This window comes from Lepidochelys kempii, chromosome 22 (genome assembly GCF_965140285.1).
Source record: "Lepidochelys kempii isolate rLepKem1 chromosome 22, rLepKem1.hap1, whole genome shotgun sequence".
Classification (NCBI taxonomy): domain Eukaryota; kingdom Metazoa; phylum Chordata; order Testudines; family Cheloniidae; genus Lepidochelys; species Lepidochelys kempii.
This window is the reverse complement of record NC_136401.1, coordinates 5,974,104-5,992,783: the sequence shown is the minus strand read 5'-3', so window position 1 is coordinate 5,992,783 and position 18,680 is coordinate 5,974,104. Positions and strand designations below refer to the sequence as shown.

Here is an 18,680-nt window from a genome sequence, read left to right as displayed (position 1 = left end):
TGCAGTTCTTAAGTATCTAGGGGGTGGGGTAAGGGTGTATGATCATTGCAAAGCCCTAGAGGGCAGGTGTGTGCAGGGGTCTGGACACAGAGAATGGCCAACACCCTGTTTCCTGGCAACTGATGGCCTGGGCCCTTCCCCCCCCCCTGCAAGGTGAAAGCTAAAGGGTTGGAGAACAAAGGAATCTGGTGACCACCTGGCCCAGGAAAGGAACAAAGCCCAGAGGAGGAGGGGCTGGAGGGAGTTTCAGTTTGGGGCTGGCTGGGACATGGAGTGAAGTGCAGATGTGGTTGTCTGGCTCACTGCCCCAAAATGGACCCAGCTGAGGGGTCCCGTTCTCTGCACCTGCAAGCTCTGTTTTAGACCATGTTCCTGTCGTCTAATAAACCTTCTGTTTTACTGGCTGGCTGAGAGTCACGTCTGAATGCGAAGTTGGGGTGCCGGACCCTCTGGCTTCCCCAGGAGCCCCGCCTGAGCGGACTCGCTGGGGGAAGCGCACGGAGGGGCAGAGGATGCTGAATGCTCCGAGGTCAGACCCAGGAAGGTGGAAGCTGTGTGAGCTGTGTGTCCTGAAGACAGGCTGCTCACAGAAAGGCGACTGCCCCAGAGTCCTGACTGGCTTCATGGGGAGCAGTTCCAGAGCATCGCCCAGGGACTCCGTGACAAGCCCCAATACCTGTTTTGGCCTTTAGCAAGGCCTGCAGCCTGGAGATTTGCCAGGCTGGAGCTCCCCAGCTCCTCTGGCCTTTCCCCAGCCCTGCTCTACTCCCAGTACCCTGAGCTCCCAGGCAGCCAGAGCCACAGCTAGAGAGAGTCTGACCCAGCTCCTCCCTGAGCCCTTACAACAGGGCCAGGCGTGGCCTGACTGGGGCGTGGCCCCAGCTGTGGCTGCTTCCCCAGCCAGCCTAGCCTTTGCTCTCAGAGTGGGGGAGCTGCCCCGCTACACTCCCTTTCTGAAATTAAATGTGACCATGTCGGGCTGCTGTGGTTTTTCCCCCATTACAGGGATGTTAAATTTAATTATATTATGATCACTGTTACCCAGCAGTCCAGCTCTATTCACCTCTTGGACTAGATCCTGTGTCCCACTTAGGACTAAATCAAGAGTGGGGAGGCAATGGGCCAGGCTGTGGGCTCTGGGGCTGCGTGTGGGGAAGCGAGGGGCTTGGCTGGTCACTTGCAGCTGTCTGGATGCAGCACGGCAGCACAGAGTCAGGCTCCCTTCCTCCCGCCCTCCATGCAATCTGCAAAGGGAGCTTAGAGACAGTTGCAGCTGGGGGCGTCTGCTGGTCACATCGAGGGCTCCTGCCTCGCTCTGAATGGGCATCGCCAGGTGGGACCTGCCCTTATGGGTCTGTTCCCTTCGGGAAGCTGCATCTTGCTCAGTCGTTGCAAAGCCGCTGACAAGATTCAATCACAATCGTCTTGCCCGCGGTGACACCAGGCTTAATGGCGCTGGGCAGGGAGCCAGCGCCGTCCAAGTGGGGCACAAGGGTCTCAGGGACTGGTTCTTTAGGTCTCTGGCCTGTCACCATGTGGTCTGCCGCATGCCATATGCCCATCCGGAGGTGCATTCTTGGGCGACATGGGGTCAGACCCCCAGGACCAATCAGCCCAAAATGTAGGTTTTGTCAGAACTCTTCCCAGAGCCGAGTCCAAGACAAGCGTTCCCAGGATCGTGTTACGCAGCAGAGACAAAGAGAGCCCCGTGACTGCAGCCGGGTGCCCCAGGAATGCTGTTCCTCTGCACCGTTGCCATCCTTTTACTCTGAACCCGGTGGAGCGCTCGGTGCACTGGGTGCTGCGGCTGTTCCCTGGAGGCTGCTCCCCGGGGCTGCTGGCTGCCAGGGGTTCGTTTACAAAACACGCCCTAGATAAATGGTGTGAAAGGGGCGATGTATAAAGCCGAGGGGAGGGGGGGCTTAGCACGGGGGCTGCTCTGCTGCATGGGGCGGGTTGGGGCACTAACTGGGCCCTGCTGCAGCGATGGCTCCCCAGATGCAGAGCCTCGCCCTGCTGGCCACACTGAGGCGCTGTCGTCCGATGACAGCTCTGCTTGGTTTGGCTGCAGCCAGCGCTCACCTGGCTCAGGTGGCTTCATTTCTGAGGGTTAGTGCCATCGGGTCCCAGAGACCCCGGAGAGTCTGAGCTTGGAGCTAACGTGAGCCTCTGGGCAGAGTGCCTGGGAGCTGCCCTCTGTTGTGTAACAGCAGAGCCGCCGGTCGCCTGTGGGACTTGCTTGACGCTGTTCGGATCTCCCATGGTGTCCAGGACAGTAGCACCTGCTTCTAGCGTGAGACAGCCTAGTCTGTGCCCACCACGGGAAACCTTCCCCCAACTACCAGCTGCTTGTAACACAGGCCTCCGCTCTGGGCTCCGTGAGCCCCGCTCTTCCTCTCTGCAGGCTAGCAGTGTACACACCCCACGTTGTTACACTTACGTGCCCAGGACCTTGTCTTCTGCACCCCAGCTGAATACCCTGATCTGCTGCCTCCCTGGAAGCAGTGCCCCCCCAGTGTACCAGCGTCATCTCTTTAGCACAAGGCATGTAGCCAGTTTGATGGTAAACTCAACTTGGAGCTTATTTAACAGAGCTGGAGATAAAAATTCAAATAAATTTGAAAGGATTTGGAAACATAAGGTTCCAGGTGAAATTATTAGAAAACCATAAGATGCAAACTTATTAACAATCTACTTTCCTGTCTAATAAGGTGTCTCTCACTTGTCCTTGCAGTGCAGGTCCAGTCCAAAGAGCTGGGATCCTTCATGCCACACCCCCGCTGGCAGAGTTTCTCTTCTGTAATGGATAAAATCTTGTGACTTTTCCTCTTCTCCAGTACAGTTATTGTAATACTCCTGGGGGAATTCTACACATGGGCAGAATATATGTCCCCTCCAGATTTCTTTGCTTCCCCACAGAAAAATGACTTTCTGATAGGGAAGCAAAGGGAAACCACAAGAGCGGTCCTGGGACCCTTCCCAGCAGTATGTTTCAGGTGCCCAGGATAGATGGCAGAGAGGTAAATCACTATGGAGTAGGGGTGGGAGTGGGAAAGACCCGACTGGTAGATCCTACCCTGCACCGAGCTCAGATGCTAGTCCAGGCTGGGCTGGGGAGGACCGGACTTCCTCTTCCCCTGCATGGCATCCGGGTCCCGGTCAGACCCACCTCCAGATTTTTCCCGCAGCTTCAGGAAGCTCTGCAAACTTCTCCGTCCCCTCCCCCACTTCCTGCACCCATCGATCCTCAGCTGCAGGGGGAGGGATCCCTGTAAACAGAGCTGCTGCCCCATCCGTCCAACCCCATGCATCCAGACCCCCTCATACCCAGAATCTCCCACTGAGCCTCTCTCCCTCGCACTCAGAACCCCCCACCGCCAATGAGCCCCACTCCCCCTGCACCTGGACCACCCTGACAAGCCACCCGCACCCAGATCCCCACCCCACCAAGCCCTAACCATTTACACCTGGATCCCCACCCCATTAAGCCCCACTCCTCCAGCATCTGGACCCCCCCCATTGAGCCCCCTACACCCATACCCCCCTTCCAAGCTCTATCCCCCCACACCCAACCCCCCCTCCCCACTGAGCTCCAACCACCTTCACCTGGACCCCCCTGCAGAGTCCCGTTACCATTGCACCCAGAACCCCCCACAAGCCCCTGTGCATCCAGATCCTTCCCGCACCCAGATCCCCCACTAGCTGCCCAGGTAACCCACGCACCTTCTGGGTATGGTGCTCTGTCCCATCTAGTGGCGACGAGAGAGAGTGAGTGAGTGTGAGTGTGTGTGTGTGTCCACTCTACAGTCAGTTGGGTTTTCATGCAGTAGAAGCTCATGCACTAAGCTCCAGAGGTCCCAGGTTTGACCCCCCCGCTAATGACTGGGGTCTGTCGGCGTTACACCCGCACCCAGATTGCCCCCCACAGAACCCTCTCAACCTACACCTGGATCCCCCACACTAAGCCCCTCCACATTTGGATCCTGCCTTGTGCACCTGGCATGGAGGGGCAGGACCCTGGGGTGTTTCTGGAGCAGGCCTGGTCCTTGCTCTGTGTCCAGGTTGGGTGCAGCCTCACTGCTTAGTCCGGGGAGCTGCACAGTGATCTCGCACCTGTGTACAGCCGGCGGCCTGTGCTCCTCAATGCCATGCTGGAGCCGTCACATTTATTTGACAAATAAAATCTGCAGAATTTTGCAGAATTTTAAAATGTTGCGCACAGAATTTTAATTTTTTTGGCGCAGAATGCCCTCAGGAGTAAGAGTTGCAGACCGTTATCTCTTAAACCAGGGGGTCCCATAGGCAGAGACTTGTCTTGGGACCTTCTTTTGTTTTTGTAAATTCTCCCACCTGCACCAGGTCCCGACAATAAGAGAAGATGTCTCCACAGATGTCCCCTTTTCTCAGTGTTGATGAAGTGAGCCCGGAGACCTGCCTCGCCTGTGACAGGTTTCACTTCCAGTTTTGAAACCCAATTTGCTACATTTTACATCTCTGAAACTATTTCCCGTACAAATATCTTGCAGTAATCATGACCATCCCCTAGTTCTTTGCCTGCGGTGAGACACTGAGAAGCTGGTCAGACGCAGGGGTAATATGATAGACCCATAGGGGTAGGTCCTAGTCATCTAGTCATCCCTGCCAAGCTGCAGGATTTGTTGTGTCTAACCCATCCAAGGCAGATGGCTATCTAGCCTTCTTTTGACAGCTTCCAGTGAAGGAGCTTCCATGACCTCCCTAGGCAGTCTGTTCCATTGTCCTACTGTGCTTACAGTTAGGGAGTTTTTCCTGAGATTACATCTAAATCTGCTCTGCTGTAGTTTGAATATACCTGCCTTGGCATGTCTGGTAACAAGAGACCAGGCTAGCGGGATGGGGTTTTGCCCATCGTTCACACCCTGAGAGTCAGAGCCCAATAAAAATAGTGCACTCCAAATAGGTCAAAATATCAGTTTTAAGTGGGGCAGTTAAACCCTAAACACTGGGATTGTTGCCCTCTCCGCCCTGCTGCAGCACTCCCGATGTGAGATCTCATGATTAGCTTGGCAATTCCCACTGCTCCTGCATCAGCTCGTAGCCTCCAGGACGAGAGCCCAAATCCTTAAGCCCAGCAGAGAGACAAGAAATAAGAGTGATCCAGTGAGGCCACTGACTGGGCAGTGAAATCAAAGAGCTGAGTTGGGAAGGAAACTGCAGGAGAGCTCAGCAGCCGCTTTGCATTAACATTTACCAGGGAGGGTTGTCACAGCCCCCCTGGGGAGGATGTGATTGGGGGATGAGCGGGCCGATTGCTGTGCGGGGCTCTGACACCCATTCACAAGGTGGGCAGTGCTGAGTGATTGCTGTGTACTTGCCCTCAGAGCGTAGCTAGCCAAGGGGGCTTGTGTGCTGCCAAGGCTGGTAGCCAATCCACGGGCAGGCTCCAGTCAGGACTTCACAGGTGTCACTGCTTCACCGGGGACTTCATGGCAACAGGAGCTCCCGGGTCCTCTGGCTTCAAAAGCGCAGGCTCTTACAGGAGAATCTCCCTCAGAGGTTAGCAGTATAGGGTTGTACTCTCGGGGTGAGCTCTTTCCAGCCGACGATAGGGGGGCGCGCACGCAATACAAAATCCTGTAGCACTTTGGTGGTTGGGAATTGCCAAAAAGCTTCAGGCTAGTCCAAGGACGCGGGAGGCAACAGGAATCTTTGCACTGACTGGGGCTGTGGTCAGGGCCTCGGAGAACTTCGCAGCATTGCTGCTCAAGCCGTCGAATGCATACCGGTTAACTGGCTAATTCCCCTCTACCCTTTGATACATTCCTGTAAACCCAGCAGCCTGGAATAGCGGGGGTGCTGTTAATTGTATTACTATAGTGCGTTACCTCACAGGCCACTAATGCAAGTCTGCCCTGCGCAGTTGCGGTCTAAATGGAAGTAGTCAATGGACAGGCTAAGGGTGAGCCACGGGCTGGGCGGCTGATGTATCAGGTTAGGGGTCACAGTGCTAAGCCGCTATGTTAGGTTCCTGAAGTCTGAGACTGGAGAAGTGTGGGGTGACTGGCAAAGAGCTGGTGCACTGCCAGGCTCTGAAAGAGAAAAGGAGCTGGAAGGGAGAGGGGCGATGGTAACACCCGTGCCAGGGAGAAGAGTTGAGCTGGCTTGTCCAGGCAACGTACTGACTCCAGGGACATAGACGCATAGACTCATAGATACTAAGGTCAGAAGGGACCATTATGATCATCTAGTCCCACCTCCTGCACAACGCAGGCCACAGAATCTCACCCACCCACTCCTGCGATAAACCTCTCACCTATGTCTGAGCTATCGAAGTCCTCAAATTGTGGGTTAAAGACTTCAAGGAGCAGAGAATCCTCCAGCAAGTGACCTGTGCCCCCTTCAACAGAGGAAGGCGAAAACCCCCCAGGGCCTCTGCCAATCTGCCCTGGAGGAAAATTCCTTCCCGACCCCAAATATGGCGATCAGCTGAACCCTGAGCATTGGGCAAGATTCAACAGCCAGATACCCAGGAAATAATTCTCTGTAGTAACTCACATCCCACCCCATCTAACATCCCATCACAGGCCATTGGGCCTATTTACCATGAATAGTTAAAGATCAATTAATTGCCAGAATCATGTTATCCCATAGGATAGGCTGGATCTGCCACCTAGTGCCAGTCGTGAGTGAGAATCAGCCTGGGCCTGTGACTGGGAACCCTGTCAGGCCGGGCTGGGGTCACTGGTACTGAGGGAGCTTTGGGCTGGATTGAAAGGAGCCGATAGATCTAACACATGTGGAGTCTCGGGGAGTTCTCAGTAAAGTTTCCCAGATTTGTTTATTGTATAAACCATCCGAATATGGGCTAGTTAATAAAGGACAAAGCGGGATAAAGAGCGATGGGGAGAGGAGGCACAGGGGCAGGCTTCGCGCTGAGCCAGGGATTGCGTGGAGTGGAGCAGGGCCGGGCACCATGGGGTCAGGTGCCCTGGGGCTGCATGGAACAAAGTGGGGCTGGGTGCTCCGGGGCCGGGCACCATGGGGTCAGGTGCCCCGGGGCTGCATGGAGCAAAGTGGGGCTGGGTGCTCCGGGGCCGGGCACCATGGGGTCAGGTGCCCCGGGGCTGCATGGAGCAAAGTGGGGCTGGGTGCTCCGGGGCCGGGCACCATGGGGTCAGGTGCCCTGGGGCTGCATGGAGCAAAGTGGGGCTGGGTGCTCCGGGGCCGGGCACCATGGGGTCAGGTGCCCCGGGGCTGCATGGAGCAAAGTGGGGTTGGGTGCTCCAGGGCCGGGCACCATGGGGTCAGGTGCCCCGGGGCTGTATGGAGTGAGGTTGGACTGAGCCAGGTCCTGCGTGGAGTGGGGCCGGGCGCCATGGGGCTGCATGGGACTGGGTGCCCCAGGGCCGGGTGGAGCAGGGTCAGGCGCCACAGGCTGCATGGAGCAGAGCAGGGGCCACGCATCCCGGGGCCACGGGGAGTGGGGCCAAGCGCCAGGGCCCCCAATGCTGGCACTGACTATCTGAAGTATTTGTGTGGCTTTCAGTGCAGACCTTCCACCTTCTGTCATCGCATTTGCAGACGCTACTGAAGTAGGCTGGATGTTAAGACTTCGAGGGCAGTGACTGTGTGGGGATTGTGGGGTCTCTGGCCTTTGGGAAGGGCAGCCAAGTGGAGACTGGAAGGGGCCATACCCAGCCTCACTCTCCCTCCTCCTGGCCCTGCCAGTGTCTCCTGCCAACCCCCACTGTGGAGCCGCACCCCGTCTCGGGCTGGGAAGGGGGCAGTGTGCATTGGCAGCGGGCAGTGGGACAGGGAGGGAAGGTTGTCAGGGATGTGTGGGAGAAGTGCTGCTCCTGGAGCAAGGGAAGTTGGGCAGCCTAAGGAGTGATGTGCCCCTGGTTGGGAGCCAAGCCTCATACCTGGGTTCAAAGGGTGATAGGAAAATGCCAGTAAAGTCCTGCACCCAGCACCCCATGGGGCTGATCTGAGGGGGGCTGGGCGCTCCCAGCTCGAGTCACCTCCATGGGCTGAGCCCCATGAGGGATCCTTCCCCAGGGCTGCCATGTCCCCCTGCAGCGGGCAGGGAGCTGACAAAGAGCCTGGACAGTTGCTCGCTCCCCAGAGCACTGGGGGTTTCTTCTAATGTAACTTTCTTTTGTTTCCTCCCTGCTACCAAGACAGACTCGCCCACCACAGCAGAGGGGAGGCTGCCAGAGCGGGTGCTCCATGACATGGTGGAGAGGCTGCTGCAGCCAGTCGTATGCCAGGCTGCCAGAGCCCCTGGCACCCCTCAGCGGGCAGCAGTGTGTGTCAGCCCTGGGCTCTGAGACTCTGGGGGAGTCTCTTGTGGTAACTGGGCTCACAAATGCAGCCCGATTGTGAGCTCCTGCCTGAAAAGTGAGTGACCGTTCCTGAAGTGTCACAGGATCCAGAACAACACATGGTGATGGGCAAAAGTGCCAAAAAGAGACAGAAAGCCTGACTGAGTGTGAAGGACAAGACCTCCCGAGGGAACACAAGGGCTGTGTTAAGATCAGAACTGGTAAACGAAAACAGTGTGAGACCAGAATCAGGGAACCAAAACTGGTGTGTCAGCAATTAGGGCTTAACAAAGTAATGAGAGGATGGCTATTCCCCCCAGCACTTCCTTTGGGGTTCTTAACAGACTTTGGGGAGAAAAGCTGGCTACTGGGGGGCGCTTCCCCATGGCTGCCACCCTGCTGTCTCCTGGGCCCCCGGGCCTTCCTCATGTTGCTACCTCCACCAGCTCTGGCTGAATCCCAAATACCATCTGGGATGAGAGAATTGTCTCCCCGCCTGCCCCCGTGTCTCCTTTCCCTTCCTCGTCTTATTTCTTCTCTTTCCTAGCCCTCGCCTTCTTCCTTCTGCCTAAGAGTCTGGCTTAGCGAGCCAGCACTGCAGACTTTGCAACACTGCAGTGAGCCTGTGACCAGAAAGTGCCCTGAAGAGCCCAATGGTGGTACGAGTTTGCCAGGTCTCAGAGTAGCCGATCAGACCAGGTGCCATCCCTCTGTCTTTCAGCAGCAACACTGCAAGTGAAAGTCCTTCCCCTTTCGGGTGTGTTTGTCTGGCTTGGTCTTCTAAGAAATGGGATTGGACTTTACCAACATCAGCAGCAGCTCCAGCTTAGCTCACTTCTCTTTTCCCCACCTGGACAGTTATTACCATGGTTGTAGCATCTTAGAGACTGTCGAACAAGGGGATTTCTCTCTCCAAATTCAGGGAAAGGAAACAACCGATGTTTATGTATGGGGAGACACATGTGCGTGTATATATAGAATGGGTGCGTGATCTACCTAGTTTCAGGGTGGAAGAGGCCCTCCCCGAATCACGTCAATAATGCCTGTGTCAGGGTTTCTGTCTAGGGCCTGGAGAGCTGCCTTAGAGGCATTTTTACTACCATGTTCTCACCAGGACGACTATGCTGCACTGAGGCTAAGCCAGCAGTCGGCCAATCTGAGATGATCTAACCCTGGCAGCTGAGCCTTCTGGGTGACAGTCCCTTCCCTGGCTGCAAAGTCTTTGCCAGATAACACTGAGCCAGCCTCAGCACCTGTGCTGAGATCAGGTTGGAAGACACAGTACAGCCCCCAACAAGAAGTCCTGCGTGTGCAGATTCAGGCCCCTCAGCCCGGTGGGAGACAGAGAAAAGCACCGTTTTGCTCTGGGCTTGGTCCTGTAGCAAGAGGGGTTGTGTGGAGCTGGTGGGTAGCTGCAGAGCTGGGAGTACAGCTGTGAAGGCTTCCTGACCCCCCACTGCACTCCTGCAGCTCTTGTCCGTAGGAGGTTACAGGGCAGCGTGCCCCGCGGGGTGAGAGGGTCTTGCAGAACTCCCATATCTGAGGGGTCCGTGTAGCTGGCACGAGATGTGCGGTGTCTGAGACAGGTCCCCTCCTTGGGAGCAGGAGACACGGGCAGGGGGTGAGCACAGCACAGGGCCACAAAGGTGATTAATGGATCCGAGGGCCGAGGCCCCAGAAGACACTGAGGACGCTGGTATTCTCTGGCCTCCAGAGAGGCTGCGGAGAGGCGGCCTGATTGGAGTGTCTGCAGGAGAGGAGGGTGTTGGGTAATGAAGTGTGAAACTGTTTGAGGTCAGTGGAGCTAGGAGGGGGTGGGGCTGGCTCCGGGTAGCATTAAGGTGGGTCAGATGGCTGCCTGGCCTTTCACATGTTCAAGGGTTCTCAGACAGAAGGTGACTCCCTGGCAGGACTGGGGGTGGCTGGGTGGTAGGGGCGCTGGGACATGTGCCTGGGAGGGCACCTGTCTTGGCACAAGAACTATAAAAGCCTGTAGGGTGGTGATGGCAGGGCTGGCATCAGACAGCAGCCACCTGTTGGCCGGGCGTAGCTGTGATGTGGTGGCGAGGAGTCACCCAGGTGGGCTGCTTCTCCTTCCTCAGCGCTAGCCAGGGCTCATGACTCTCCGTGACTGATCTGAGCCCAGCCAGGGGAAGCCACAAACCCATCACCGAAACAGCCTGCAGGGGAGTCGGAGGCGGGCAGGCGGGGGGGGGGGGAGGTATGGAGACAGACTCAATTTAACACTTCATTAAGGATACAGCAGCCGTTGATCTAGATTATCAGGGTTACTGCCAGCTAATTGCGTCTTTCTGTATTTATTCATTATAGTGGGAGAAAGGAGAGCAGGGCTCAGCCCCTCTGCTATATTTAGAAAAGCTCCAGCAGAGATCTTTACTGAGCAGAACCTTCATGGGTGCTGGGCGAACCATTGCCTCTTTCTCTGAGCAAGGGGCCTCTCCTCCGGGGCAGGGACTCCACCCTTGCTCCCCTGGCTACCGCGGCCCGTGAGGTTAGACCCCATGCAGCTGGGGATGTGCTGGTTGTGGTTAGGGTTCGTGGCGAACGCTCAGTTGTCCAAAGAGCAGACAGACCCTTTGTTTTGTGCTCTTGCTTGTTTTGTGCTCTCCTGGGTGTGAGATTCTTGGAAGGCAGCCAGCCTGGGAACGCGCCTGGATTAGGTACATAAATACATAATAAGCAATATACCCATGTTTTATTGCTCATTACTGGCAGGATTATTTGAGCGTATTACCCTTGGATACAAATATTTATGGTGTATTACTCCCACCAAGTTAAATGGCTTATTGACAAGCTATTCACATCTGGTAAGTGCTGAGACTCCATTCAGCCACCGGGAGCTTCTAAGAACCTGGCAACTCTGAGTTCCCTTGGCACCCCGGGGCTCAAGGGGGCATCCAGCAGAGGGGATGCGGAGAGGAGTGCTGCATGGCTTGGGCAGTCACCCTGGCCCTGACCGAAACTGACCTCGCCTCTGTGCTTGGCTGGGTTTGCCCTGGCAGAGCTGGGATTGGACACACCTGGCCTTTGCCTTATCAGCACCACGCCCATCTGACCGGCACGGAGAATCCCTTAGAAAACCAAAGAGCCTGGCGCTTGGGGGCACCCACATCTGGACGTAGCTCATGAGCATTCGGGGTCCACAGCTGCCGCGGGACCCTGGGAATGCTGCTGTCAGACATGCCCAGGCCTCCCATTTACAGGGAGTCCCACAGGGAAGGAAGGGACCTGCTTGCTCCTCGAGTCCAGGTCCTGCTATCACAGGCAGCCCCGACATCCAATCCTGGTCATGAACTGACCCAGCTCCAGCTGGAGACCAGCCACCTTTCTCCCCCACACTGCTCCTTTTGGGAAGCGGTTCCAGAGCCCCCCTCCTCTGACAGTGAGAAACCGGCTTCTAATTTCCAGCCTAGATTTATTGCTGGCCAGTTTATCCCCATTAGTTCTGGTGCCCTTTCACGTCCGTTAGCTCTTCTCCCTCTCCGGTGCCCCCGCCTGCCCCAGAGCAATCCGATCCCCTCGCAGCCTGCATACCCGCTCTTTCAGTCTCCTCGTGCAACATCAGCTCCCCATTCCCGGAGCACCCAAGGAGGCTTCCCTGCACTGCTCCCTTTGGATTCCAGCTGCGACTGCACGGCCCCTTTGCACACCCATGTAGTTACCAGGGCTTTTTCTGGGCCTTTTATAGGTTGGCTCCCACTGCCTGAAATGTCAGTGATGGATGACACCCTGGGCCTGTCCTGCTTGGGTCAGAGGCCCTGATACCAGTGGGAGGCCTTGTGCTTTATACACCGTGGCCCTCATCATCCGTGGCCCTCATCATGTCGAGGAGAGTCTCAGCCCCCCAGTCATATTCCTCTGTCCAGGTTGCCAGTTTGCATTCTCCCAGGTGGGGGGAGCTCAGGGCACTGCCCCGTTCTGCCCTGCTTTGCTGGGAAAGCCCCCATTGCTCCCCTGCCCTGGAGGGCACTCTGAAAGGGGGCGACCGTGCCACACCTCTGTTTGGACAGCAAATGGCCCTGGCAGCAGAGCCTGTTGTGGGCTCCTCTCCCGCCCCGGGCATCCAGCTCTCCTGTGAATCCCCCCACCCTCCGTCCTCATGTGCCCCAATGTAGCATCCCGCGCCACAGAGCTGTGATGCTACATCCCCGGGGGGCATTGGCCACAGAGTCACAGGCCAATGAGGGCTGCTGGTGCCTGAGAATCACGTGCCCTAGTGCGGAGCCCCTGGTTGGCCCAGGGCATAGGAGACCCCTGCGTGTGCACATTCATCTGCAGTCTGGTCTGTGTGTTAACTCCTGGGCTGCTGGGGTGCTGGACACCCTCGCAGAGTCTACCCCCAGCCGGTGCAGGCCCAGCACATCCATGCAGGTCAGGGTCTCCCCATCCCGCAGATGACCTGTACCCAGGGGACAGTGTCAGGGCGTGGAGGAGTAGCCAAGGCCACCTTCACTTCATTCAGAAAACACAGCCACGGTGCCTGACAGCCCTGGCTTTGCGGGGGGCTTGGGGGAGCCCTAGGAACCCTTCACCCCTAGGCCAATGAACCTGGCTGGTGTGCTGACCACAGGGACCTCTTCTCTGCTCCACCGAGCTCTGGTTCTCCCTGTACAGAGCAGCTGGTCTGTGGGCTACGGGCCCCATCCTAGCCATGGTGCAGGGCCCAGAGTGTCAGCTCAGGGAACATGGGGCCAGCCTGAGTCTGGGGGTGTCACCACGGGAGACAGCCTCTTGGCCACAGTGGAAGCTCAGGATGTGCCAGGGCCTGTCCCCAGCAGCCACCAGTACAAAGAAAGCAGAAGTGGCTTCAGACCCCCGCCGTCCATTGGCTGCAGCAAGCTCTCGGGGCATCGGCCTTCCCAGACTAGCCCCCTCGCCGGTCGAGCTTTGTATGAAAATCCGCACAGTGCCCCCAGCTGAGTCTCCGGGGGCCAATGACTGGATGCGCCGGGATGATGCTTTGTCCCCCAGCTCCCAGGGGCATCCCCTCTGGCTGTGGCCACCCTGTGGTGTCCATCATGCCTCCTGCTGCTCCGAGTGCTAATCGGCTCCTGGACGAGTCCCCAGGGGGAGTGGCCGGCTGGTGAACGCGGCTAATGAATTGTGCAGCGCAGGTGCGTTTGACAAGCGAAGGAGCAGTAACCGGCCCCACAGCCAGTTGTGCATTAAGGGCCTGACACTTCTCCGTAATGGTTATAAAACGCTGGGCAGCGCTGCCCGGAGCAGAAGAATGAGTGCTGCTGCAGCACGGTAATTGGTGGATTCTCTGTAACTTGAAGTCTCTAAATCACGATCTGCGGACGCCAGTAACTCAGCCAGAGGCGAGGGGTCTATTCCAGCCGTGGGTGGGCGAGGCTCTGTGGCCTGCGATGTGCAGGGGGTCGGCGATAATTCAGAGATGCCGGGGGGTGGGCAGGAGGCAGGGCAGCAGCAGGAAGGCTGGGGCACTGCAGGACTCTCCTGCCTCCGCGATGGCAAGTTCTGTGTGTTGAGCCGGAGCAGAGACCTGGGGGAGCTCTGAGTCCCCGGAGCTCTGGCTGGAGCCTCTGGCCAGGGGCACAGCGGGGACGAGCTGGGGTTTCTGATGGCTTTGGAGTGCGTGAGAGTCCTGGAGAATAGCCACAGCGCTGCACGGCACCGCACTGCTTCCCCGGGCCTGGCCCACCGGTGCGGGTGTCGGAAATCCCCACTCCCAAGCCCGTGGACGCAGAGAGCTGCAGCCAGGAAAAGGGACAGCTGCTCCATTCTGTATCCCCTGCATCCTCCGTCCCCTTCACTGTGAGGCCCACCCCCCCCCGACCCCGTGCCCCTCAACGCACAGAACTGCCAACCTGGCTGCCACAGCTCCACCCAGACTCGCTCCCCTCCTCTCCGACCCATTCCCCCTGCCCTCTCGCCAATCTCAGCCTGCCCCTGTGACTCTCTGCAGACTGGGGGGGATGGGGTCATAGTGTCAGGACCCCCTGCCCCTAGCACCTTCCTCTCTGCCACCCACAAGTGACCCTTTGCGGGGGTCTAGAGGTGTGTCCAGGTGCCCTGTTCTGCCGGGCCTACCGGACGGGACGCTGTCAGGCCCCGGTGTATGAGTCCGACTGCAGCCTGCTTATTCGAGGCTACTGTTCCAAGCCAAGAAGGAGGGTGCCCGGAGGCTGGGGCGGGCGAGCTGCTGACGGACAGGGCCGGGCACACAGTCACAGTGGCACGGGGGCGTGCAGGCGTTGTGCTGCCATGTTGGGCATGCAGCTACCATGCCAACAGGAGGGCAGGGCACAGGGGGCATGGAGCTGCAGGGTCCTGCCGCTCTTGGTGCGGAGGCCAAGCAGGAGAGGAAAACAGGCTGATCTGGGGCAAACACCCCAAAGCGCCGTGTGCCCCTCGAGTCCGCACGCGGGTCATGGGCTGGGCGGAGTGGAAGGGACGCAGCGCAGTGTCGTGTAGCTTCCTGAGGGCAGTGAGCAGTGCAGCGAGTTGGGTGGTCCCGAGGTCACAGCCTGGCTGGTAGCGCTCTGGACCCCCAGGGCCTGGGCGGGCTCAGCTGCTCTCGTCCTGGCACCGCAGCGTTGGGTAGGGTTGGCAACTTTCTAATCGCACAAAACCAAACACCCTTGCCCCGCCCCCGCCCCTTCCCTGAGGCCACGCCCCCACTCACTCCATTCCCCCCTCCCTCTGTTGCTCATGTTCCCCCACCCTCACTCACTTTCACTGGGCTGGGGGTGGGGGGGCGGGCTCTGGGGTGGGGCCAGAAATGAGTTTTCAGGGTGCAGGAGGGGGCTCCGGGCTGGGGCAGCGGGTTGGGATGTGGGAGGGGGTGCGGGCTCCAGCTGGGATTGTGGGCTCTGGTGTGGGGCCAGGGATGAGGGGTTTGAAGTGCAGGAGGGGGCTCTGGGCTGGGGCAGGAGACTGGGGTGCCGGAAGGGGTGTGGGTTCCAATTGGGGGTGTGGGCTCTGAGATGGGGCCAGGGATGAGGGATTTGGGGTGCAGGAGGGGGTTCTGACCTGGGGCAGGGGGTTCGGGCTCCAGCAGGGCAGCGCTTACCTCAGGCGGTTCCTGACTGGTGGCGCAGTGGGGCTAAGGCAGGCTCCCTGCCTGCCCTGGCTCTGTGCAGCTCTTGAAAGCAGCCGGCATGCTGGCCCCTAGGAGGATGTATGGCCAGGCGGTTCTGCATACTGCCTGCACATGCAGGCATCGCCCCTGCAGCTCCCATTGGCCATGGTTCCAGGCCAATGGGAGCCGCGGAGCTGGCGCTTGGGGTGGGGACAGCGAGCAAAGCTTCTCTGCTCGCACCTACGCCTAGGAACAGCAGGGGCATGTCACTTGCAGGAGGAGCGCGGAGGCAGGGCAGGTAGGGAGCCTGCCTTAGCCCTGCTGTGCCGCCGACCTGACGTTTAACGGCCCGGTCAGCAGTGCTGACCAGAGCCACCAGGGTCCCTTTTCGACCAGGCATTCCAGTTGAAAACCGGGCGGCTGGCAACCCTAGTGTTAGGCCTGGGGCTAACTCCCACTCCACTCCTTCCCCGGAGGACTGCAGCAGGGGTCAGGCCTGCCCTGCACTCACCGGGCGGCAGGAAGTGGAGTGACCCGGCCCCAACCCACTCCACTCCACAGGCTCATGCTGGGGGGCGGTTTCCCCCCTGCCCCCCAAGCCTGCTCCTTCCCCCACGCGGAGGCCTGAGGATGCCCACCCCCCCGCAGGATGGCTGCATAGGGCACCAAAATGGCTAGGGACGGCCCTGGATACGCTGGAGAGTAGGGATAGGGTCCAGAGTGACCTAGACAAATTGGAGGATTGGGCCAAAAGAAATCTGATGAGGTTCAACAAGGACAAGTGCAGAGTCCTGCACTAAGGACGGAAGAATCCCATGCACAGCTACAGACTAGGGACCGAATGGCAGAAAAGTACCTGGGGTTTTCAGTGGACGAGAAGCTGGATCTGAGTCAGCAGTGTGCCCTTCTTGCCATGAAGGCCAAAAGCATATTGGGCTGTATTAGTAGGAGCATTGCCAGCAGGTCGAGGGAAGTGATTATTCCCCTCTATTTGGCACTGGTGAGGCCACACCTGGAGTATTGCATCCAGTTTTGGTCCCCCCACTACAGAAGGGATGTGGACAAATTGGAGAGAGTTCAGCAGAGGGCAATGAAAATGATTAGGGGGCTGGGGCACATGACTTATGAGGAGAGGCTGAGGGAGCTGGGATTGTTTAGCCTGCAGAAGAGAAGAGTGAGGGGGGATTTGATAGCAGCCTTCAACTACCTGAAGGGGGGTTCCAAAGAGGATGGAACTCAGCTGTTCTCAGTGGTGGCAGATGGCAGAACAAGGAACAATGGTCTCAAGTTGCAGTGGGGGAGGTTTAGGTTGGATATCAGGAAACACTATTTCACTAGGAGGGTGGTGAAACACTGGAATGCGTTACCTAGGGAGGTGGTGGAATCTCCTTCCCTAGAAGTTTTTAAGGTCAGGCTTGACAAAGCCCTGGCTGGGATGATGTAATTGGGGACTGGTCCTGCTTTGAGCAGGGGGTTGGACTAGATGACCTCCTGAGGTCCCTTCCAACCCTGATAGTCTATGATTCTAACAGCCCACATCCCAGACTGCACCTGAGGCTTTGGGCAGACAGAGCATCCCTAGCTTGCCCTGGGCACTTGTGTGTGTGGGTGCTTCCCTCCAGACCCAGCAGCCCTCACATGCAACAGGACATTTTCTGCCCCTCCTGACTCCTGTGGAAGGCTCTAGGCTGGGAACCCAGCCGTGGGGTGTGACTCCCCCTCTTGTGGCATTTGCTCTGCCTTGTCTGAGGAGACTGCAGCGGCTCGCCTCACGTCACACACCCCGATTTGGGCATGCTGGCAAAGCGAGCCAGGCGGCACATCCTACCGGGATTGGGCTTGGGGTTGGACACACCGGCCACGGGGACATGGCTCCCCGCAGGGCTGTCCCCACACTGGGCTCTCTGCTCCCGCGGGCACTGGCTGGTGACAGGGCAGCAAGGTGGGTGCAGAGGAGGGTGGAGGAGGCGGAGCACAAATGGCCATGGTTGTTTCTGGAGGGCGCCTGCAGCTGTCTGCCCCTTCTCTGCCTGCGTGGCCCCTTGGCCAAGCCCTTGGCTCACGCATCCATGGTTCCCTTGCAGTCCTGCGCGATGACTTCCGGCAGGCCCCCAGTGATGTGGTGGTGGCGGCCGGCGAGCCGGCTGTGATGGAGTGCATCCCGCCCCGCGGGCACCCTGAGCCCACCATCTCCTGGAAGAAGAACAGCATCCGCATCAGCGATAAAGATGAGCGCATCACGGTGAGGCCTTGCCCATCCCACAGGGCTGGGGGGAGTGGGGTGGGGGGAGCAGCGGGGTCGGGGGTATGGTGGGCATCTGTCCCGAGGTGCAGAGGGTGTAGGGCATGGTGGGGGAATATGTCCTGCAGGGTGCTGGGGTAGTGTGCAGTGAGAGGGCTATGGGACCATCTGTCCTGCAGGGTGGGGAAACTAATAGAAGTGTCTGTCCCATGGGGGTGGGGCTGGCATGCAGGTGTCACGGAGTCCCCGGGCGATGCTCTGGAACTGCTCCCCATGAAGCCAGGCAGGACTCTGGGGAAGTCTCCTCTTTGTGAGCAGCCTGTCTTCAGGACACAGAGCTCACACAGCTTCCACCTTCCTGGGTCTGACCTCGGAGCATTCAGCATCTTCTGCCCCTCCGTGCGCTTCCCCCAGCGAGTCCACCCAGGCGGGGTCTTGGGGAAGCCAGAGGGTCCTGCCCCCCAACTTTGCAGTCAGACGTGACTCTCAGCCAGCCAGTAAAACAGAGGTTTATTAGACGACAGGAACATGGTCTAAAACAGAGCTTGTAGGTGCAGAGAACAGGACCCCTCAGCTGGGTCCATTTTGGGGGGCAGTGAGCCAGACAACCCCGTCTGCCCTTCACTCCATATCCCAGCCAGCCCCAAACTGAAACTCTCACCAGCCCCTCCTCCTCTGGGCTTTCCCCTTTCCCGGGCCAGGAGGTCACCGGATTCCTTTGTTCTCCAACCCTTTAGCTCTCACCTTGCAGGGAGGAAGGGCCCAGGCCATCAGTTGCCAGGAAACAGAGTGTTGGCCATTCTCTGTGTCCAGACCCCTGCACACACCTGCCCTCTAGGGCTCTGCAATGATCGTACATCCTTACCCCACCACCTAGATACTTAAGAACTGCATAGGGGAAACTGAGGCACCCCCACACTATTCAGAGGAAACATTAAGAACAGTCCCACTTCGTCATAGCAGGTACGGGGGCATCTGTCCTGTGGAGAGGGGAAACTGGGTAATGGGGGTATCTGTCCCATGGGGGCAGGGTGGAATGCAGGGAGAGGGCCGTGGGAGCATCTGTCCT

At 58.3% G+C, this 18,680-nt stretch overlaps 1 protein-coding gene across 5 annotated transcripts in view; it reads left to right on the top strand.

Moving 5' to 3' along the window:
• Nucleotides 1-18,680, top strand: part of ROBO3 (roundabout guidance receptor 3) — a 145,487-nt gene that overhangs the window by 72,857 nt on the left and 53,950 nt on the right. For all 5 annotated transcript variants that reach the window (XM_073320816.2, XM_073320820.2, XM_073320819.2 and 2 more), the window contains exon 3: nucleotides 17,454-17,611. In XM_073320816.2, coding sequence (XP_073176917.1) covers nucleotides 17,454-17,611 — 158 coding nt within the window. The remainder of the gene's footprint in view (nucleotides 1-17,453; nucleotides 17,612-18,680) is intronic.